At 37.0% G+C, this 24,567-nt stretch overlaps 1 protein-coding gene across 2 annotated transcripts; it reads left to right on the forward strand.

The window, feature by feature from the left end:
• The first annotated feature begins 1,805 nt into the window (after positions 1 to 1,805).
• LOC111017820 (SET domain-containing protein) lies at positions 1,806 to 20,788 on the forward strand. Of its 2 annotated transcripts, XM_022293700.2 has the most exons (5): positions 1,806 to 1,962; positions 2,096 to 2,468; positions 6,340 to 6,536; positions 18,368 to 18,635; positions 19,872 to 20,788. In XM_022293700.2, the coding sequence occupies exons 1-5, from the start codon at positions 1,952 to 1,954 to the stop codon at positions 20,529 to 20,531; spliced, it is 1,509 nt and encodes a 502-aa protein (XP_022149392.1). In that variant the 5' UTR covers positions 1,806 to 1,951; the 3' UTR covers positions 20,532 to 20,788. The 2 variants fall into 2 exon arrangements, with proteins under 2 accessions (XP_022149392.1, XP_087977269.1); XM_088121143.1 differs by lacking the exon at positions 1,806 to 1,962 and having other exon boundaries at positions 2,334 to 2,468; positions 6,336 to 6,536.
• Positions 20,789 to 24,567: the final 3,779 nt, after the last annotated feature.

A 24,567-nucleotide genomic window follows, 5' to 3' on the forward strand; every position in this document is an offset into this window, starting at 1 on the left:
AATTTTTTATCATTCCTAAATCTTTGTATATTGGGAGACTAAATAATTATACCATGTATTCTGTCGAAGACGTTTGATGGTGCGTCTAGCATGTATATGCTCTCAATTACAAAGTCTAAGTCGAGTTTGCAATCATGCGTCTGCATGTCTTGAATGACAATCACACTTTCGCTTCCTCTGTATATGAAACTATCTATCCACAAATACACAACAATTTTAGGGCTCTAGGGCATATACAACATATGCCATTTGAACTCTATATATGAAACTATCTCCATTTCCCTTTCTCTATATGAATCTTTGATAAGAACCCTTATGATACCAAATGATAAGAAAACAATAGCCAATTGGATCTAAAAACCCTTATGGTTATGCAAACCCCTAGATCACAAATGCTAAAACCCCCGAATCGAGATGATGTCAACCCAAGGAAGAAGTTAGAACGGATTTACCTTGATGATCAATATCAAGAGTAGAGAAAACTTGTTTCTAAACTCAAGATTCGAACCACTCTACAAATAGCTTGATCAAGACTACTTGAATGATTCTAGCATGCAAATCTAACACTCAAGAATTGCAAAGAAAAACAAGCTCTAGGCTTTTTGAAGCAAAATAGCAACTTCATTCAATCATCAAAATCTGTCTTTCAAAGGAAACAAGCTAGGCTATTTATAGCCTCCAAAACAACCCTAAAAGTAACCTAAAGGCATTTGAAAGGTTGTAACTCCCAATTACATGATGGTCATAACATCCACTAGCTAAAATGTAACTTAAAACACATAAATGAAATGTTTAAAACTGAAAATATAATAAAAAGATGTTTAAATCCGAGAATTGAAGTCTTGGTCACCCTTCAAAGTCTTTGTAACCTCCCAATTATAAATGAAGCTTCACTTGAAGTAGTTTGAAGTGTAGTTCCATTAATTGATGGATAACTTGCAATAAATGAAGCTTGAGATGCACTTAAGTTCATTTAATGCAACTTGAGTTCCTTGAATTGAACTTGGCTTTATTGAATGCAACTTGAGTTAAACTCCACTTCAACTTCAGCTCCTTTAAATGAACTTAGAGTTCATTTAATGCAACGCCTCCCTTAAGCTCTACTTGGAAGATATTGACTTGAAAAGTTCCATCTCTCTCTTAATCATCCCTAGCCGAGCTCACCAAGTATTGAACATGAGAAAGTAAAGCTTGTTGTAGCTTCTTGGCTCTTGATCTCGTTATGGGTCCTTGAGGCATGACAATGGTGCTTCCTTGGTTCACATCAATCTTCTTCCATTCCCTGAAGAATGCGTATGCGTTTAGAACGAGTATATTATATTCTACTTCTTTCTCTCAACTCTCAACAATAATATTACCTTGAATATCGATTTCTCCAATTTTTGCTTCTAATTCCTACAAATTAGTGCTCGAATCTGCAAATTAAAATGGAGATCAAATGAGGCAATTCACGTAGCTAGAGAGTCAGGCTAGGGCACAGCTCTACTTCGAATGAACGTGATAACAAATGGTTTGGATGATATATTTTGTGGTAGAAAACCATCAAAGAGAAGAAGAACTAATTATGACTAATTATGACTAGAAATAAGTTTGAAAGAACTGATTATGAACCATAGAATCTATAGCTCTTGAAATGTCAAGGTAGGGTAAAATTGACAAATGATGCAGTCGCGGTCGTGTTAATTAGAACGAATGTGGGTGGGGTAAATTTATCATAATTTATGCAAAAGATTATGTGGGCTATTTCTTAAAATTATAAGACTTTTGTCATTTTTCATTAACTTGCCATGGACTTGAGCATTAGAATTTCTAAAAATCAGCTACTCAGCCCCTGAAATATTTTAGGTTAGAGTGTACTTCCAGTTCCCATATAAAATTTTAGCCATTTTTTTCTCAAGGAGTAGCCGACTTTGAACTGATTCCCAGTTGTTACCGTTAAACGCCATAACCAATGACTTCCAGGTTTCTCTAACCAAGCAACCTTCTAGCTGCCTTCTTGTTATTGAGAGAGCTCATATGTTATGTATGGCTATTTCGAATGCTTGCTTATTCAGTCCCTTTGTTTTGTTTTTGTTCTGTGATTTCGAAATGTCAGGCGATTGAGAGCTTTCAAGCGATGGATGACATCCAACGGCATCCAATACAGCGACGCTCTCCAATTCACTGACAGCCGCGACGAAGGAATCGCCGTCCGAGCCTTGTGCGATCTGCGGGAAGGGGATGTGGTTGCGAACATACCCAAGCTCGCCTGCCTCACCGTCAAGACCAGCGCTGCCTGTTCGATCATTGAAGAAGCCGCTTTAGGCGGTTATCTGGGCCTCTCGGTGGCCGTCATGTATGAGAAAAGTTTGGGGGAGGGCTCCAAATGGGCTGGCTATCTCCAGCTTCTACCCGACAGGGAGTGCCTGCCCTTGCTTTGGTCTCTGGAAGATGTGGACCAGCTTCTTTGCGGAACTGAGCTACACAAGGTATGTCCTCTAGTTTTATGGTACTGTGATCGCCACTTCTGTTCTTTAGTTGAAATGAGTCGACTTTGTTCTGAAACTCTCTAATGTGACTGTGTTCGTCAAAATTAATATGGTATCACAGCCATTGACTTGTGGCCTATTTTCTTTTTCTCGCACCTGCTCTCTCCGTTTTTATGGTAACCTGATTGCTACTGTTTGCAGCTTTCTCCTTCTTTGTGCGAATTCGAGTCAATTCATTAAAGTGAAGCTCAATGATAAAATTTGGTTAAATAAACTTCCAATGTTGTATCTCGGAGGTATCCTTAAATTTTCAATTTTGTGTCTAATAAGTCTCTTAATTATGCGATACATATATTTTTTTAAAGTTTACGGACCTATTAAACACAAAATTAATAGTTATTAGACCGCTTTTTAAAGTTTAAAGATATCAAAATATCGAGTCTCATTTCCTATGTATAGGAGTTAAGTAGAAATAAATATAGGCGCCTTCAAGTGCCCGTGGGTTGATATTACCCTTTCCTGTAAAAAAGCTGATGGGCTTTACATACTGAAGGTGGGAAAGGGGATATAACTCTCTTTTGGAAAGATCCATGGTTGATAAACGAGCCCCTGTTCAGAGCCTATCCAAGACTGTATCGAGTGGTTGCCTCAAAGGAGTTGTCTATAGACCAATGCTGGCCTGAAGAGAGTAACGGATGGGACCTAGCCTTCAGAAGGAACCTTTCAGAGCCGGAAATTGAAGAATGGGCTGATTTATCTAATGCCTCGGCTAGCTTTCATCCCTCTACCGTATGTGATAGGAAGGTACGGTCTCTTGATAATAGTGGAATGTTCTCGGTTAATTCTTTCATGGTTAACCTCTCACAAGAGGCCTCAAGGGCGGATTACTTTAAAGGAAACTTTATATGGAAGCTCGAGGTCCCTAAGAAGGTCAAGATTTGCTTGTGGTTGATGATGCATGAAAGGCTAAAAACTTGCTCTAGAATTCAAAAGGTGATGCCGAGTACGTGCCCTTCTCCCAGCTGGTGCGTGTTGTGCAAGAATAGTGACAAAGATCAATGGCACTTGCTCATCTGCCGATGCAATTCTATAGTTGTTTAAAGGAACGTTCTTTAAAGGAAAAACGAGTCTCCTCTGGTTGTTTGGGATTGCAGGGTTGGTTTGGAAACTATGGTTTGAAAGGAATAGAAGATGCTTTTTGGGGCAAGAGATCGAGAGAAGGTTTTTCTAGGAGAATGTTAGAATTTGGGTCTCTTCCTGGGCTGCTAGTCATAAAGCCTTTTGTAATTATGGTGTCTCTCACATTTTTGCCAATTGTAATTGTAATTATGATGTCTCTCAGATTTTTGTCAATTGGGAAGTTTTTTTTGTAATTCCTTGGCAAGTGGGGATAGCTCATCTCCCTTTTTTTTTTTTTTTTTTTTTTTTTTTTAAATCTGCTTTGATAATGAACATCTAGTTTCTTATAAAAAAAAAATATAGGCGCCTTCATCCCAAGATTGGTTGACTAGTTATCCTGTCTTGAAGCGGACTAAAAAAATCAACCACATTGAGTTTTCACTATTATTTGTATGTACTACTATATATCATATATGTATTACCTTAACATGGGCGATTAAGCAAAACTGAGTGGATGGTTAGAAACACCAAGATATACAAATGGACCTATAAGATACTTTTTAAAGTTTAAAAGTTTAGGGACTTATTAGACACAATTTTGAAAGTTCCATTGTGTAATTTAATCTAAAAATTTCCTATTGTGTAAATTTACAAGGTGTCTGTCATAGAAGGTTTTGGTCCAGAAGGTAAAGTGAATGGATCTCTCACCTCCTCAGATTAATTCAAGATTTACACTACTAATCTAAAGTTTCTTGCATGGACATGTCAAGATAAATGTTTGTTTCCTAGCTGTTGGCTTTGATTACTGAAAGTGTGATGTGTTGGATGGTGAGTTAGTCTAGCCCTATTGTTTACTGAGGATCACAATGTAAAAAGCCTTTGCCACATGTTGCAAATCAAAAGTCATACAATATAGGAACCAATTAAGAAGCCAAATGAAAGGATGTGTGAGGCCCCGGTTGTAATTACCTATACTGGGAGGGGTAGAACAGGGATTCCACTGTAAGTCAGTTAGAAGGTGGGGCTTGGTCGTTAGTGGTGACCTGTGTAGGGCTGCGTAGGGGGAATTATAGGGAGAACATTCCCTCAGAAGGTGGGTGGGTTTTATTTTGGCTTGAAGATAGCAGTTTGGCTATTTTAGGAGAGTTGAGCCTTCTCGAATTGGCTGGTCTCTGTAAGTCTTTGTTCTTCGTTTTGAATATCAAGTAGATGAAACATTACGTGAACAAGATTAAAGGTCCGATTGATATTTTGGCAGCTATGCATATATATATACTTTCATAATCAAAAGGGAGAATACATAAAAGGAGTGAGTGAGATATCCCCCAAGCCAAGGGGTTACATAAAAGACTCCCACTTCACAAAGCTATGAGTAAAGTTATAATTACAAAAAGCTTTTGTGAGAGTATACCACATAGAGGCAAACCTTCTAACTAAATCCCAAAACTCAATGCGATTAGTATCCTTCCCTTGGAATGTTATATTGTTCCTTCCAAACCATAATCTCCAACGAGGCTCCATCATTGCATTGGACCAGAGGATTCTCACTTGACCATGGAAGAAGTTACCATCCAATAAATGAAAGAGAGCATTGGAGATATTTTCAGGGAGGCTATTGAACACCCAGTTCCTGAGGATGATCATACCATGGCACCTCTCTTCACTTGACCATGGAAGAAGTTACCATCCAATAAATGAAAGAGAGCATTGGAGATATTTTCAGGGAGGCTATTGAACACCCAGTTCCTGAGGATGATCATACCATGGCACCTCTCTTTGGTCCTGAGACTTGAAATGAAGTATAATCCCTTGCCTCCGTGATCAACTTCAAATTTGGTGCCCAGAGGGCCAGAACTATTGAAGAGGCTTCTATGGCCCTGCTTGCTTGTGATAATTGCCTCAGAAGGCATTAGTCTCTAAGTAGTGATGGAAGGCAACAAAAGGAGTCTGGACAACAAGGCTCCACAAAACCAAAATTCTCAAGGATATTCTTCTCAATAGTTTTATTAAAATGGAGGACATCTTTGGAGTGGCTCTGGTCATATAGTGCAAAAATATTATTGCAGATTTGATCCAATCTTTAGTTGAAACTACTCTAACTTCAATGGCGAGTCTGCAAATCTCAATTTTGGCAATCTTGTAGTCCAGAAATAGATGACGACAATGGTTTCTTCAGCTAATGTAGCCTACTATCACAAACTAGTTCTCATATTCATAATTTTGTTGTTCGGTGATGGAGGGCTGTTTTTCTATCCACTATTTTGAGATAGGGCGAGCCCATTTGGCATCCTTCCTCTTTTTCTTTCTTACAAACATTTGGCTGTGGAGAAATAGATATTTTAGAGGAATTGAGAACCCTTGGGAGAAGTGTAGACTATGGTGAGGTTCAAGTTCAACACCTTTTCGTGTTTGTGACCCAGGAGTTTTGTAATTATCCTTTGTCTCTTAATTTCGATAATTGGAGTCATTTTTATTAACATTTTATTATTTTGTTATTGTGTGACCAAGGAGCTTTTATGTAAGTTTAGCTTTATGTACACAAGTTCTATGGAAAATTTCAATCAGAATTGTCTTTTAATTAGTAAAAGAAACTAGTCAAGGTCATATGGGATTGTTTGCACTTCCTGCCTTTAAGCATCCTTGTTCACTATTTCTTTTATTTTTAGTAATGCAGTTTTCAGAAAGCAATGATGTAGTGACTTTAAATGGGAATCTATGTAGATGATTCTTTTCTTCTTACATTTGTAGGCAGACGGTGAAAGAAGACAAGACTCTTATGTTTGAGGACTGGAAAGAGAATATCGTCCCTCTTATGGTGTCTGCACCTTCGATGTTCAGTCTGGAATTTTTCGGAGTTGAAAAATATTTTTGTGCAAGGAGCCTCATTTCTTCTAGATCTTTTGAGATTGATGACTTTCATGGGTTTGGGATGGTTCCTTTGGCGGATCTGTAAGTTAATCCTTCTTCTAAATTGTTATTTATATATAAGCTTTTTACCATTTTTTTGGTCTTATGTATTATTTGTATAATATCTGAAATTTATATATGTATCTGTGCTTTAATTTATTGAATTGATACCATTCAACAATTGTTTGGACTTTGAAACTTCATTAGAAGTTTCTGAAGCATTCATCTCTCATAACAACTTTCAATTAAATTGGTAAAAGACTCACCATGTGGATTTATGAATGGCTTACTATCTAGTCCAAAGCTGACTTTTTGATCTTCTAAGCTCTATGAGATCATTGGTTGAATTTTCTTTTCTTTGTTGTTTTACAAATAAAAGAGAGATTAGAGATAGTAGAAAAGAAAAAATAGGGTAAAAAGAATGAGAGAGAAAGTAAAAGGTGAAGAGAGTGGGAAAAAAAGAGTAAGGGTGCCGAAGAAAAAATAAAAGGGAAGAGAAAGCAGAAAAAGAGAGATCAAAACAGTAGAGCAGAAAAAAAAAGAAGATGAAAAGACAGGATTTTTTTAAGAGATAAAAGAAAAGAAAAGAATGAGAGTTTAAAGATTCTCATTGGTGTTCCTTGATGATTCTTTTTCTAGCTATTCTCATGACATGATATGTTGTAATTGAGAGGGTTTTATACCTCCTTAGTAGCTTTTATCTTGGTTCTTGGAGCTTTGTGTTTCTTGCTGTTACCAGGGGTGATCATCGGTCGGTCAGAATCGGTTTTTGGCTCAAACCGACGTCAACCACCGACAAGTTCGGTTTCCGTCAGTTTGAGTTCGTCGGTTATAGAAGACTCTACGATTCCGACCGTCTACTACACGGTTGGTCGGTCGGTTTTGATCAGTTTAGTGATGGGGAAGGAGAGAAGAAGAAAAAAGGGAAAAATGAGAACAGAAACCGAAGAAGATAAAGAAAGAAGAGAAAATGGAGAAGAAAAAAAAGGAAGGGGGAGAATAAGATAAAAAAAAGAAAGAAAAAACGAGAGTATAAAAGAAAGAAAGAAAAGAGAAAACGGTGAAGAAAAAAAGATGAACTAAAATAAAAAGAAGAAATAGAAAGAGGAGAAGAGAACAGAGAGGGAGAAGTGGAAGGGATAGAGAGGAAGAGGAGGGAAAGAAAGAAAAGAGGAGATGGAGCTGCTAAGGAACAGGATGTACAAATGAGAGGGTAAAAGAGAAAAAAAAAGAAAGGAAATTATTTTAAAATAAAATCCCATCACATTGGGAAACCAGCAGCCGCTGGTTTTCTTACCAACGTACAACTGTAGTCTGCTTGCAGTAGACTACAATATTTAATGCTCTATATTATTATTATTTTTTTGTATTGAATGCTAATAAAGTCGGTTGGTTTCGGTTGGAAATAAGACTTTCGACCAAACTGACCGACAACATTCGGTTTTTCTTTCCAAAGAATCGATTCTGACTGAATCATTATGTAAACCGACCGACCGACACTGTTTCGGTCGATTTTTGTTGGTCGGTTCGGTTTTTCGGAAGTTTTTGCTCACCCCTAGCTATTACTCATCTCCTTAGGGTTTTTTTGTCTCATTCAATTTCTTTCATCTTTTTCCATATCACTCTTTCGGGAGTCTGTATCGTTGAACAATTTTGTTTCCTTTCATCTTTTCAATGAAAAATTTGTATTTTGTTTAAAAACAATTTAATAAAGACGACGTAAGGAAAATTGGGGGTGTCGCCCCCTTCATTCTGTGTATTGTGTTGTGCTGTACTTTGTTGTATTATGCATTTTTTTATTATGTTTGGATCTTGGGTATACATATGAAAGGTTGAACTAAGGTGGCAACCTTAGGCCGCACATTGTGAAAAATTCTATTTGGAATTTAGCTATGTGACATTTATTATCGAAGCGCGGTTATTATCTTTTCTAAGATAATTGCTCGTGATTATCCAGATGACGGAGCCGGTTCGTGATCATGTTAGCCAATTAGAAGACTATGTCGGAGTTTCGGAAGAAGGAATGTCGTCCCTTGTGGAACTAGTCTCTAAACACGATAGTCGGTTCAAAGAAATTTAAGCTTCTTTTACTACTTTCATGTTGGAGATCGAGGAGCAATTGAAATTGTTGGGGGTGAATTCTTTTCTTCTTCGTTTATGTTTTCAACTGACGGCATTGAAAGAGGAACTTAGTGAGACCATCAACTATGTCTCGTTGTCCTCATTGGGACTTAGGGTGGGCATAGCATGCATGTACCCTCTGGGGATGCCAAACTATGGTGGTGTACATATTTTTAAGATGATGAAAATGCGGGAAGATCGAGAATAAAGACATGGGAAACTAGGAAGAAGAAGTTACAGGATAAGTTTCCTACCTTGTAACACTTTGAGTTGGAAGGGAAGGGAGGCACTCAAGAAGTTGAAGCAAGGTGGAATCGCAAGAGATTATGTTAAGGAGTTTAGCTCATTGATGCTAGGCGTTCATAACATGTTCGAGGAGGACAATTTGTCAAGTTTCTCTCAAGTTTGCAGTCATGGGTGCATATCGAGCTTTTTCTAGGGAACAATACCGATGGAGACACGAGCTTACCCAAAACTAACCCCTTTTTCTTCCCAAGAAACATCCAAGTATTGTTGTTGAATGTTCGTTCCTTTTGTGTAGGAAAATGGAAGGCACTTTGGAGAGCCGAGTTGCATACTTGGAATGAAAGATGGAACTACCAGCGGGTCGGGTGCTTAATGTTATAGAGGAGCATGCAAATGCGATGCTAAACATGGATGTCTCTGCTCGAGTTTCCATTACCATACAACAACACTGAATCCATGCTCAAGAGGAGTCTCTAGACGGATATGCTTGACGTTTGGGAAGTTGCTTCAGTCGTGTTGCAGAAACATTGTTGCAAATGAACGAAGAGGTGGTTAACCTTGCAGACGGTATGTGAGAGGAAATTGCTTTGCTAAGGTAAAGAATGATCTTCTCAGGCAAGCAATAAAGGATTCGAAGAAGGAAGAACTTGTTCGTCGAACTCCAAGCACAAGAGGAACCCGAAGAAACTTTAAGAGGGAAACACCTCAAACAAAGGAAAAGTAAGATGGGACCGAGAAGTCATCGTAGTTAGTGACTCAACGACGAGGAATCCGATCAAAGCTAGGAGGAGTCCGATCCTAGCATGGAAGAGTCAGGAATGGAGGAGTCAAGAGAACTCTTGGATCCAAGGAAGGGGTCTGTACTCTCAATTAATTGTTTCTTTTGTATGTAAGACTTGGTCATTGTTTTTATTTTCAAACGGTTGAAAATAAAAATTAACTTTGTAAGCCCAACGGTGGGTATAGTTTTTCTTCATAATATGGTTTGGTAAACGTGGTGGTTCAAAGCTCGTGCAGAGAAGGATGTAACGTGCTACCCGTGTTTCATTCGGAGGGGAATGAAATTGACCTCGACGAGGACGTCACGAGAGGCTTAAGCGGGGGAGGTTTGTTACAAGGGCGGATTTTGGAATAAAAGTGGCTTGGTGGACCAAACCAAGACCGTGAGCAACAACAGTGGTGATGGATCAACGTGTGACAGAATTGGTGACTGGAGCCAAGGTTGCACGACATTGTAGGAATGCAGGGTACAAGTTGCAAACACTGGGCCTACGTGGGCACACGTTTCGCAAGCGTGACACAGCAGGCACGCGAGAATGAACACGGGTGGCTAGATGCACGCAGGTGACAGGCGGCTAGGAAATCGCTAGCGCGTGCGCATACGCGCAGGTGGGTGCGATGCAATCTAGCGTTTTGTCCGAGGCGTGAAGGACTTCCATGAGGATCGGGCCACATCCTTAAATATGGTGGATGGTAGACTTAGTGGGAGAGTGCTTCCTACATTGGCTAGAACATGCCGGCTAAATTTAGGAATGTGTAAATTTAGTCAACCCTATCTTTGGGAGAGTTAGTGGAGCAGTGGCTCTATGATTCTCTCCAACTTCCAAAGTAGCGGGAGGTCAGTCAAGCCTGGTAGTGGACTCAAAGTAAGGTTAAATTTAGGATGTTTAAATTTAGCACTACGTTGCATATATAAGGGATGGCTTAAGGAATGTTCAATTATCCATTCCCATCTACTCCATTCTTGCACATATTGTAGATTCTTGCCATGGAAGCAAATAGAAGTTGAGATAAGAAAAATTGGGGGCATTGCCCCTCCAGGCCTAAGGTTCCAGGTGCTGTGGCGAGAGCTCTTTGAGATTACAGTGATGTAATGCCTCTAGAGTTGTCGAGAATTCTTCCACCCCGCAGAGCCGTTGACCATAAGATCACTGGGAGTCGAGCCCCCATACAAACCACCATATAGGATGGCGCTAATAGAAATGGTTGAGTTGTGAAAGCAGTTGGATGAACTTCTAGAATCAAGTTTGATCTAGTTGTCGAAAGTGCCCCACAGTGCCTTGGTCCTGTTCCATAAGAAGCAAGATGGATCCATGCAGATATGCGTAGATTATCGAGCCTTGAACAGAGTGATTATCAAGAACAAGTACACGATCCTAAATGCCACTGACTTGTACGATAGGTCTTTTCATACTGTGTTTTTCACAAAACTGGATTTGTGCTCCGGTTACTTGCAAGTGAAGATTGCAAAAAGAGACGAGGGCAAGACAACTTGTGTCACTCGATATGGTGCATTTGAATTCCCCTTGTAATGTGGTTCGGACTAATGAACGCTCCAACGAATTTTTCCAATCTAAAGAACGACGTTCTTTACAAGTATCTGAATGACTCTGTTGTTGTGTATCTCGACGATATTGTTATCTACAGCAAGACGCTCGATGATCTTCTTTGTCCCAACTTGTTTTTCCATTGTTTGAGGTTCTTTCTTCAATAAAGTTCCTTCGGTTATGTGGTTCCTAGTGCTTGACGAACACATTATTCCTTCGATGAATCTTTAATTGCTTGCCTAAGGAAATCGTCTTCTTGCCTTAGCAACACAATTTTCTCTCGCATCCCATTCTTGAGACTAACCATCTTTTCGTCCATTTGCAACAATGTCTCTGCAATCTTAGTGACGCAATTTTCCAAACGTTCAGCGTATCTATATAGAGATTCCTCCAAGACACGGATTCGGTGTTGTTGCATGGTTATGGAAATTGGGGTAGGGCGTCCTGTTTAGAATTGGATTTGCATGCTCCTCAATAACATTGAGCACTCATCCCGCTGATAAGTCCAATTCTGGCTTCCAAGCTACCATCCATCATTCCTACAAAGAAGGAACGAAAATTCAATAACAATACCTGGATGTTTGTCGAAAAGAAAGAGGTTAGTTTGGGTAAGCACGTGAATCCATCAGTAGCGTTTCCTATAGTTAGATGCTCCGACTCCACTTTGAGTCGATGAAATTATTTTGCTTGAAACCATCTATCACCTTGACATTAAAACCACTCTCTAATACCATCACATGACTAAATTCCAAAGTTAATTTTTGAGAGTGTGGTTTAGTCATCTCCTTGACATCAGTAGCGTTTCCTGGCAACGCTCTGAAATGAACCATTTGTCACCTTGACATCAGCAGCGTTTCCTAGCAACAGTGAGACGCTCCGACACCACTTTGGAATTTAGCCGTGTGATACTTGGTATTAGAGCGTGGTTTCTATGTCAAGGTGATAGATGGTTCGAGCAAAATGATGTCATAGACTCAAAATTAGTGTCATGGCATTTAGCTGTTGCTAGGAAACGTTACTGATGGATTCATTTGTTTACCCAAAACTAACCTCTTTCTTTTCGAGAACATACATGTATTGTTGTTGAATGTTCGTTCTTTTTTTGTAGGAAAAATGAATGGCAGCTCGGAAACCAGAATTGAAATTATTGGTGGGATGGATGCTTAATGTTATTGAGGAGCATGCAAATGCAATGCTAAACAGGGACGCCCTGACCCCAATTTCATTTATCATGCAACAACACTGGATCCGTGCCTTGGAGGAATCTCTGGATGGATACGCTGGACGTTTGGGAAATTGCTTCCGTAAGGTTGTAGAGACATTGTTGCAAATTAACGAAAATGTGTTAATCTAACAAATTGGATGCGAGAGAAAATTGCTTTGCTAAGGCAAGAAGACGATCTTCTTAGGCAAGCAATTAAATATTCATTGAAGGAAAAATGTGTTCGTCTTAGGAACCATGGGAGAACTTTATTGAGGGAAGCACCTCAAACAAAGGGAAAACAAGCTGGGACAGAGAAGTTCATTGAGCGTCTTCCTGTAGATAACAATATCATCGAGATATACAACAACAAAGTCATTAAGATACTCAGAAAGAACGTTGTTCTTTAAATTGAAAAAAGTCGTTGGAGCGTTTGTTAGTCCGAATGACATTACAAGGAATTCAAATGCACCATATCGAGTAACATAAGTCATCGGCCCTCATCTCCTTCTACAATTCTCACTTGCCAGTAATCAGAGCGCAAATCTAATTTTGTGAAAAATGTTGCATGAGACAACCTATCGAACAAGTCAACGACATTTGGGATCGAATACTTGTTCTTGATAGTCACCTTGTTTAGGACTCGACACATTTGCATTGATCTATCCTGGGGTCGAGGCACCTTAGGGGGCTTTCAACAGCAAAATCAAACTTGATTTTAGAAGCTCATCCAACTGCTTTCGCAACTCAGCCAGTTCTATTGGTGCCATCCTATATGGTTCTTTGGATGAGAGCTTGACTTGAGCTTATGGTCAATGACTCTACGGGGTGGAAGAGTTCTCGACAAGTTTAGAGGCATTACATCACTATAATCTCCAAGAACTTTGGCCATGGCACCTGATACTTCCTCGTACTTATTGGGCTTGATTTCAATCAAGGCGGCCACATAAGTTATTCCTTCTCTCCAAAGACTCGGTTTAAGCTATTGAGCAGAAATGACTCTCTGACCAATTTCACCATGACCTGCACTTACAACATGCACGAAACAAGGGGACTTCTCATCTGCTTTTAGAATCCCATTAGCAAAGGGCATCAAGGACACGTTCATCATTATAAAGAATTCTTAATTCCAGTTCAAGAATAAGATCAAAGTCATCAAAAGTTACCACCATGAGATCGCACTGGTCTTGCTAAAGACCCAGTCTAACAACCACAACCGCCACGCCGTGTGTTGACTGGCTGTTGAATTGATAGCCTTAAGTCGGATTTCGCCCTCATAAATCTCCAAACTCAAATTCATCGCGATCCTGGTTGACAGAAAGTTGTTTGTAGCTCCATTGTCCAGCATTTTCATCACTACTTGTCCCTTGACGAGAACGGGCACATGCATTAACTCCTTTGACACAAATTCATGGGTGGTTTCCATGTAGTTGTAGTGGATTAACACGATGAATTGCATCTGGCGTAACCTCCTTCTTAGCTTCCTCAAGCATGAAAGCACTCAAATTCTCTCTTTTTGGGCAGTCCTGCACTCGATGCGGTCCATTGCATATGAAACATTCCATCTGGGTTGAGTTAAATGATGAAGGTGGTGAGGATTTACCTTTCCCCTTCTTAGAGTTCTTGAACTTGGGAACGTCTTGGTGTCTTTCTCCTTCTTTGAGATGAAGAAGATGCATTCATGAAAGGATAACCCATCAAAGCATCCACTACTGCAATTGCTGCTGATAAATCCTTAATGCCACGCCCTATTAACTCGGTATGTGCCCCTGGTTGCAAACCTTATAGAAAATTTAACAGTTTGTCCTCCTCGAACATGTTATGAATTGTCTAGCATCAGTGAGTTGAACTCTCACTGTTCCACTATGCTTAACTTCTTGAGAGCTTCCCTTGCAACACGAAGTGTTACAAGGTAGGAACTGATCCTTCAGCTCCTTCATGGTTTCCCATGTCTCTATTCTTTGTCTTCCCGCATCTTCATCGTCTTGAAAACGCATACTCCACCATAGTTTGACATCAGAGAGGTACATGCTTGCTATACTCACTCTACCGTCCTTTAGGATGTGTGCTGCTTTGAAGTAATCTTCTATGTCCCATAAGAAATTCTCCAGCTCTTTTGCATTCCTCTAACCATTGAATGCCTTTGGCTTCAGAATCTTAACTTTAGCTGAGCCAGCATTGTCTTTGGAAGAAGACCCAGTGAGGGCTTTCTTTATCAACGAGACATCGTTAATTGTCTCGCTAAGTTCTCCTTTCAATGCATCAAAGTTAGTTGAAAACGCAGAGGAATAAGAAAATAAATCACCTCCCAATAAAGGCATTCAATGGTTAGAGGATAGTTCCAAGAGAATTTCTTCGAACCAGCTATCGTGTTGAGAGAATAGTTCCACGAGAGAAGACATCTCATCCCTTCTTTCGGGACTCCGACATAGTTTTCTAATGAACCAGTGTTGTTGAGGTGCACCTGGGTGCTCACCTCAGGCGAGAGGCGAGGCGATTTCGTCCAGGTGCGCCTTGCAAGGTGCCCAAGCGAGCGCCTTCAATCTGGCGCTCGCCTCGGTGCGCCTTTGTGCGCCTCTCGCTTGAGGCCAGGCGATTGCCTCGTTGAAGCGAGGCGATCTGCCTTATTTATTTTAATGTGTGTTTTTTTTAAAGAACCTTTCTCCCTCGTGAAATACCTCAGTCCACAAACCCTAACCATTCTCTCTGCCTCTCGACATTCACCTTCACCACCCTCAATCTCCAGCCATCGCCTGCTCCCGTCTCTGACTAAATTTATTGAATTTGGTTGTTTTATATATCTTGTTGACATTTAATATGACACTGTTTTGGTATTTATTTTTATGTTTACTATATAACTTTATGCACTATATATATAATTTTCATTTATTTATTAAGGTGCGCCTCGCTTCACTCGGGCGTCGCCTTTCTATCGCCTCTCGCCTCAAGGCGACCAAGGGCTTGTCGCCTTGAGGTGCGCCTTGCGCCTCGAAAACACTGATAAGAGCAAGAAAAGTCTCAGTTTTTTCCTTTAGATTGTGCTATTCAATTTTGTCTGATCTTTCTGGTTGTACATTCCAAGATTTTATTTTAGTATGTTTTCAGCCCTCAGTTTAAGTTTGGTTTTGTAGTGTTGGTTCAGTTTCTTTGGTCTTGGACTCTTGATGCTGCGGCTGCTGTTGGTTTTTCATTTTCGTAATTGGTTCTTTTGGGTTGTATAGAGTTGCGTCAAGTTAAGTTTTGTTTACGATGGGTCTCTTTGCGATAATGTTCTGTGCTTCTATAAAGGCTTGATTAGTTCTTAGAGGATATGATATATCAGTGGTGTTCTCATCTATTCGAGAAAAAGATTGGTTAATCTAACAATTGATGGAAGAGAGTTACTAGTCTGTGATAGCCGAAATAAAGGGGAGAAAACAAAAGATTTCACAGTTGGATGAGTCTGAATACCTTTTAAGAGTTCCTACACAAAACAGACAATTCTCTCTTCTCACATTCTCCACCTATAACCATCCAAACCAAATTTCTCATGGTGGGCCCCGATGCGCCTGAGTACACAATTATTTCCCACTTCCATAACTAACTATGTACACTTCTAGTTCCTCCCTTTGACTTCCTTCTGCCGTAGGTATATTTTATAGGGGTTTGATTTCCCTATTAGTCTCCAATTTCTGAAGAGTTATGAGTTGAAGATCATTCACTTGACAAATATGTTGTTGATTTTCTATTGCTGGATTTGTAATCTTTGTTTTTTTTATGATGATTTATCCCTTAGCTTCAGTTTCATTTATTTATTTATTTTTTAGCTTGTTGTTTGTTAGCGGTCTTTAGTTGGGATTGCTGTTGTCTTGTGTTTTTGGTTTGTGGTTGGGGTTTTTCTTCGTATGTTTTGGTACTTCTCATGGTCAATGTTTTAAAAATCGATCAAGGCGTAAGCCTTGAGGCGCGCCTTGAGGTGACGCGGCTATATCATGCCTCAAGGCTTACGCCTGTAACAAATAAAAAGAAGCTTACGCCTTAGATGACAAAGGCGTAAGCCTCTGTTCTTAAGCCTTTGAGGCTTAAAAGGCGTTAGCCTCAAATGAAAATGGTCTTTGGCGGTGGTGGGTGAAATTAATAAGGTGGTGTAATTACCAAGGTGGTTTAGTGCTCTGACAGAAAAATAATTGCCTTAGACATTTGTTTGATATATTATTTTAAACTTAAAATCTTATTATTCTATAATTAATTAGCAACCTAGACCAAACTAAAAGACAAACTAGGTTTGTCTTGATTTGTTACAATGAATAAAAATGTAAATCAGCAGTGTTAAAATTTTATTTTCCTTCTCTTTCCCTCCTATCTACTCTATTTTGCTTTGTTTTTTCTTTTTTCTTTTGGTCATTACATACTGTATTAAGGGTAGCAAGTTTTATTCTTCTCTTTTTTTAGTTTTGTTTTTCCCTTTTTTCTTCTCTTTTTTCACCTCAACTTGTTTTCCAAATTTTTTCTTGATTTATTTTTTGTTTTTTTTAGTGATAATGATTCTGAAAGGTTAGATGTATTGATGTACATTAATGGACTATTGAGATATTTCTTTTTGTTAGATTTTTTAAGTATGTTTTGTACTTTTATAATACAAAGTTTAAAATTTTTGTGATTCCTTATTTGAAATGAGGCCTACGCCTCATACCGCCTCGAGGCTTACGCCTCGCCTCTCATTGAGAAAAAGCCTTGAAGCCGCCTTAAGACTTTTAAAACACTGCTCATGGTAATTTTTCATTCAATCAATTAAAATTTGTTTTCTTAAACAAAAAAAAAAAGAAAGAAGGAAACAAAAAGGCTAATAAATTGTTTGTTAGCGGTCTTTAGTTGGGATTGCTGTTGTCTTGTGTTTTTGGTTTGTGGTTGGGGTTTTTCTTCGTATGTTTTGGAACTTCTCATGGTAATTTTTCATTCAATCAATAAAAAAATTGTTTTCTTAAACAAAAAAAAAAAAAAAAAAAAAGGAAGAAGGAAACAAAAATGCTAATAATATGTGTTTCAAGAGGTAAACAACTTCTCTTTGAGGAACAAACAAGAAGGAAAGCTTTGGGCTCAGATTAATTCCTGAAAAGGGGATAAATATTGGAAGAAAAAGACTTGAAGAAATAATCAGAATTTCAGAAAACTGTACGCTTAAGAATCAGGGCAGTAGATTCTTCAGGAGAGAGTTGGTTGGATCATTCAGTCTGCGGTGGTTCAAGGGATCTATTCTTACTCAGCATCTTCTGAAGGTTATGGAGTCTTGATATAGTGGGGATGACAACAACTTTGAAGATGCTCGGAGCCTTTTGTATGGATAAATCAAACAATTTTCTCAATTTCACCCCGAGGACTAGAAAGTTTTGGTCAAGACTGTTGATAGGAAGGCTGTCTTCAACATGAATTATGTAGACTAAGAGGAAGTTGGGTAAAAGCAGGGGTGCAGAATTTGTAATGAATAAGTAGGTATAATGTTTGTTATTAGTAACTTGTAAAGGTAGGGATGACATTTTGTGATACAAACAATATGTAGCCTGTCGGGGAGTTTGTTAGGAAATAAGTAAACTGTGAAGTGGAGAGGTAGGGAGGCTGTGAGTAGTAACTTGGCGAGAATTCGTCGGAGTAAACTCTAGAGTGAGGGAGAGATATTAGACCTTTTGAAAGTCTGGCCAAATTCTAACTATGTGAGTCGTTTCTTAGAAGGATCTATGTAAGGTGTTATCTGTAGCTATTGTTTTTAATATCTTGATACGACTTTCCTTTTTTTCATATTTTTCTTGTCTTGTGGTTTCATCTCATCTCAAATCAGATATTGGAGATGCTTTGAGATTAAGGACCTACCATGAATTATTACCACTGGGTGAATAAATATTGATTTAAATCCTATTGATCCATCAACTTTTAAATTTATTATGTTGTTTTTAGTTCACAGCTCATTTGGTTTTTCTCCCTTCTCTCAATTCAATGAAATCCAGGTTTAACCACAAGACGAATGCTGAGGATGTACACTTTACGTTGGTGTCTTCTGACATTGAGTCTGATAATAGTTCCGTCCACCTAAATGATGTACATCCATATGACGAGTCTAAATCCTGGAATTCTCCTTTGGATGAAGCAGGGTCCGATTCTGTTCTAACTGAGGCAAACAGTGCCTATGATATTAACTCAGACTCCTCTAGTCTTGGAGGTGATCCTACAACGCTTGAGATGATTATGGTGAAAAATGTCAAAGCTGGCGATGAGGTAAGATTTCAGTCCCTCTGTTAAATGAAACATTTTTCTTTAGTATAGATATATTGATGTTTCAGCGGATTTATGTGGATGACATCGATGACTGAAAACCGAGAAATCCATCCCAAGTAAAGGAGAGAACTCCTGAAGTTAAGGGAACACTCCTCTAGAACACTTTGTACTGAATAATAATGTCCAAAAGCCCTGATGCAATTCTAAAAGTGGCTATTTATAGCCTTACAAGAAAATAGGGAAATACTCGAATCAACCACTTAATTAAAGCTATCTATACTAAATGCGTTGGAGAATCTTGACCATATTCTTTGGAGGTGCCAGCTTGCTCAATCGTTATGGGAGTAGTTTTTGGATTTTTTCGGAGTCTTTTGGGGTGAGAAACAGAGATTACAGAGCAACAGTGGAGGATGTGTTGCTGTATCACCCTTTCGGAATAAGGGCAGAATTCTTAGGTGCAGACATGTTTTTTTTTTGCCATCTGGTGGGGATATGGATTGAGAGAAACAATAGAGAGCTTTTAGAGGGTTAGAAAGGACCGGAGAGGCTACATGGGAACTTACAAGGACCCTTACTTACAAAGGAATTAAGTTTTATAACTATCAGTTAGGTGTTATTATTGTGGATTGGAACCCGCAGGCTTGACCTTTTTTTTAATGGCATTGTACATTATTTCTTTCGTTTGTCTTAATGAAAACTTGATTTCTTATAAAATAAAAAGCATATCTATACTATATATAAAAGGTGCTATCGAGGATAAATTTCCCCCCATTTTTATTTATTTATTTATTTTTTCAGTTTTTCACTATGGTTTCAGTTTTATTTACAAAATATGCATACCCTTTCATATTACCCATTTTATTGTTTTTCTTTTTCTTGTAAAGACTACATTTTTTTTTTGGTTTCATATTGAAAAATTCAATTGTAACAAGAACAACATACTTCATTTCAAAAATTGATTTGTAGTACCATTCGAAATGTATGTTTATTTATTTATTTTTTATTTGACATACTCGATTACACAATTTTCAAATTTACAATCAAAGATAATTTTAAAACGTTAAAAAGAACGTGCACGTGCTAGCTAGTAAAAATAAATTACACTAATTATCTAATATTTCTTCCTATGTCAACCTAGGAATTAGATCTTGTCGACCTAAATTCAGTGGGCGTGTAAATGTTGCTCAGATCGAGGGTATTTGGAATAACTTTTTCTTTTCTTCTGCTTAACACTAGGTGTTCAATACATATGGATCGTTGGGAAATGCTGCTTTGCTTCACCGATACGGATTCACCGAGGCTGATAATCTGTATGATATTGTGAACATTGATTTAGAGCTTGTCACAGATTGGTGTTCATCTCTATTTTCCAGGCGACACAGTAGAGCAAGAGTATCATTATGGAGAAAGTTGGAGTACTGTGGTTGTGGTAATGATAACACTGAATATTTTGAGATATCTTATGATGGGGAGCCACAAACTGAGTTACTGATATTATTATACATAATGTTGCTACCAGAGGACGCCTTTAATTATTTTGCTTTGACTACATCAGTATCAGGGAATTTTTGTGGTGTTATGTTGTGTGAAAAAGGGAAGTCCACTTGGATTGAGGATTCAGAGATTAGCAGGGATGTTTTGCTGACCAAAGATGTTCGTAAAGCTCTTGTGTCGCTTGCAGATATGCGGGAGAGCTTATATGGTTCAAGTTGTTTTGGAAAAGACCTCGGGACAGTATGTTGTGTACAAGATAGGAAGTTATATCATTCTTTGATGCTATGCGAAAGCGAGAGAATGATCCTTAAGAAACTACGAACTTATGCTGCTGTGGGTAGTCAGTTATCGAGTACTGAAAGGCGATCGTCTCTGAGGAAGGAAGCACACATGAACAAGTAATTTATTTATTTATGAGCTCATTCTTCTTGAGATTTTCACATTCTAGAGAATATTGAATAGTTGTGTTCCAGCTTACCAATTTGTTATACAATGACTTGAGTTATTACATCTCATTTTCACTTTGAATCATATTGGTCTGTAGATTCTCATTCAGGTTTACCTAAATGTGGGTTTCTGTACCACCCAGAATTGGAATGGATTATATGTTCAATTTTGAATTAGCAACCCAGGTTGGCTTTTTGAAAGTTATTTGGTAATTATAGCCTCCTATTAATTATTAGGGGTATGGTAAAAAAATTTAAGGAAATAACAAATTTAGCATCTATATTTTAGATTTGCAAATATAGCAACATTTTTAGGTCCAATAATAAAATGTCAAATTTAGCCTCGTAGCACTGATATACACTATTGATATAACTATGATGTCCACTAATATAACTTATATGATTATATTATTTACTATTTATTGATTTACCACTAATATATATGTAATATATAATTGATATGTCTTTGATATACCACTAATATAATATTTATATACAATTGATTTACGTTTGATACAACTATGATATCTACTGATATAAGTTCTTATATGATTATATAATTTACCATGCTGATGTAACAATTATATATAATGCATCTGTGATATATACTTAATATGTCTCTAATTTGCCATTGATATAATCATGGTATAATATGGACCACGGACGTAAAAAAAAAAGTTAAAAGTCTATTATACTTTATAAACTTAAATAACTAATATCTCTTATATTTAGTATCTAATTAATATATTAATATAGATTAGAGAGTTGATATACCAATCAAAATTATTGATAATATTAGTATATCAATCAACAAATTGTAGTGATAAACTACAATTTAAACAACCGATATACCATTGAAAATTAAACATTTGATATACCTTATTTTTAGCATATCAGTTACAAATATATTTAGTATACCACTGATATACATCACACGTACATTAGAGATATATCAGATGTATATCAGATAAGATATACATAGGTATATCATTACAAATATCTTTAGTATATCATAAATTAGAGATACATATAATGTATATTAGATGTAGATCAGAAGTATATCAGAGACACATCAGACGTATATCAGATATACATCCATCAGGCTTATATCATATATATATCGGGTGTATATCAGATATCATAAGGGTAAAACCGAAATAATAAAAATTCCGAAAATAAAAATTCAAATATTTTGCCATATTTGCAAACTACAAAAGAGGTTGACATTTTTGTAAATATGTACAAAAGTTTAGCTACCCAATACAATTTCCCTAATTATTAATACTTAGAAGGTTTGTGTAACCTATCGGGCGGGGTTTCCTCTACCCGACCCGTAGGTTGTCAACCTTTTTCGTCGTAATCCAATTTTGTTTCTCATCTGATAAAAAGAAAAAGAAAAGCATAGAGAAAGTGATGAGTTTGAATTATAGTAGGAATTGAGAGTCCAAACATTAATGTGGATTCTTGACAAATGTGCTTGTTTCACAAATATACTTTTCTAACTTATGCTTTGAAAGCTCTATTTTAGGAAAGTAAAATAAGTATACAAAAGTACAAGGAAAATAAAGTATATAGTAATAATAATTTTTATAAATTGATAATGGAGTAAACTACAACACATTGGCCAAGCAGAAATAAATAAATAAATAAATAAATAAATAAATAAATAAATAAATAAATTTAGTTTTTAATTAAATATAAAATATATCATGATAATTAATGGTGGATGTGATTCAGGTTTTACATTTAGGTATCATTGAGTGAACTTTCTCTTGATTTTAGGAAGGGATATGGAAAATAAAATCCTAAATTCTAAATCTTAGAAAATAATACAAATATTAAAAAAGAAAATCCTAAAACCTACAAAATCTAACAGATTTTAGATGTTAAATACAACTATGAAAAAGATCCTAAACTCTAATTTATTTATTTTTACGAGCTGCACTCTTCATTAATGAAGAGAAAAGATTTGAAAAAAGGGAATAAAATGTGAGCAGAAAATAGATTAATGCAAAAAAAAAAAAAACGGGAAGAAAGTAAAGGGCAACGCAAGTAAGCGCCACTCACCCATGGAGGAAGCATAGGAAAAATAAATCGGAGGATACACATTAACGTAAATATATTGAGCATTCTATTTTATTTTAAATAAAGGGGCGCTTGCAAAAGGGGTTTTCTTTTAATAATGTTTTTTTTATTATTTTCGAAATAACGCTGAAACTTATTCCGAAGATAATGCTTCCTCAGAGATGACCATAAACCTTCAACACTCTGATGGCGTCACGTCTGGTCTTTTTAAAAAAATCAAAACAAAAGAGATGATTAACTTGACACACATTTATGGTTGTCTCTTCCGAAGATGACTACTCTTTAAAAAAAATTATATATTGTAGAATAGTACATTAATAATAAAGTTATATGTAGACGTAGTGGGCTTAGTGCCAAATTGTGTCTTCTTCACGAGCTTGTGTTCGAAACTTATCATATGCATCTTTTACCAAAATAATTAAGCTTATAATAGGTCTCGAACAGAAGCGCACGAGAAAGACAGTTGGGAGATGAAATATTAATATTTTGTTCTTTTAAAAAAAAATCAACTATAATGTCTCTTAAAAAGACAACCACAAATGCACGCCTAGTTGAGAGATGACCATCTTTTTATTTTATTTTTTTAAAAAATCAGATGTGGCGACAACAAACCAAATGTTGAAGTGTTATAGTGGTCTCTTGAAGAGATGAATATGTATTAAGAAAGCATTATTTTCGGAATAAGTTTTAACAAAAACATTAAACCCTTGCAAAAGTAGAAAAAGAAAAGGAATTAGCAAAATTAGTAATGATAAAGAACCATAGTGCAACCGATTATAAGAACCCGTAATAGAATTATAACCTTTATAAAACAAAACACTAAAACCCAAAATTCAAGTGGTATAAACTCAAGGAAGTGCATGATGAATTACCTTGAAGATCAATATCAAGAGTAGATAAAACTTGTTTCTAAACTCAAGATTCGAACCGCTCCACAGGATAGTTTCATCAAGATTTACTTGAATGATCCTAACATGCAAAACTAACACTCAAGAATTGCAAAGATAAAAAACAAGCTCTAGGCTTTTGAAGCAAATTGCACTTTCATTCAAGAACAAATTCTGAATATTCAAGGGAACAAGCTGAACTATATATAGCCTCTAAAACAACCCTAAAAGTAATCTAAAAACAATTGAAAGGTTGTAATTCCCAATTACATGATGACCATAATACCCACTAGCTAAAATGTAACTTAAAATACTTAAATGAAATGTTTAAAACTGAAAATACTACAAAAAGTTCTTTGAATCCGAGAATTAAAGTTTTGGCCAGCCTTCAAAGTCTTTGTAACCTCCCAATTGTAAATGAAGCTTCACTTGAAGTAGTTTGAAGTAGCTTTAAGTGTAGTTCTATTGATTGATGACTGACTTGAAATAAATGAAGCTTGGGATACACTTGAGTCCATTTAATGCAATTTGAGTTCTTTGAATCCAACCTGGCTTTATTGAATGCAACTTTAAGTTAAAATTCACTTCAACTTCAACTCCTTTAAATGAACTTAGAGTTCATTTAATGCAACACCTCCCTTAACCTTTACTTGGAAGTTCAACTCCTTTGAATGAACTTAGAGTTCATTTGATGCAACGCCTCCCTTAACCTCTACTTGGAAGACGTTGAGTTGAAAAGTTTCATTTATCTCTTGACCATCCCTAGCCAAGCTCACCAAATATTGCACATGAGAAAGTAAAATTTGTTGAAGCTTTTTGGCACTTGATCTCGTTATGGGTCTTTGAGGCATGACAATGAAGCTTCCTTGGTTAGCATAAAGTAACAACTTTTTTTTTTTTTCCTTTTTGGAAATAACAAACTTTGGAGGCCTAACTCACACAGGAAGAAAAAAACAAAAAAAAAATCCCACAAAAAACAGAAAATGTCTAATATACCTTAATGAATAAAGGTATACAAAT

The sequence above is a fragment of the Momordica charantia genome (genome assembly GCF_013281855.1).
Source record: "Momordica charantia cultivar OHB3-1 chromosome 1 unlocalized genomic scaffold, Mcharantia_2.0 BLBB01000001.1, whole genome shotgun sequence".
Taxonomy (NCBI): domain Eukaryota; kingdom Viridiplantae; phylum Streptophyta; class Magnoliopsida; order Cucurbitales; family Cucurbitaceae; genus Momordica; species Momordica charantia.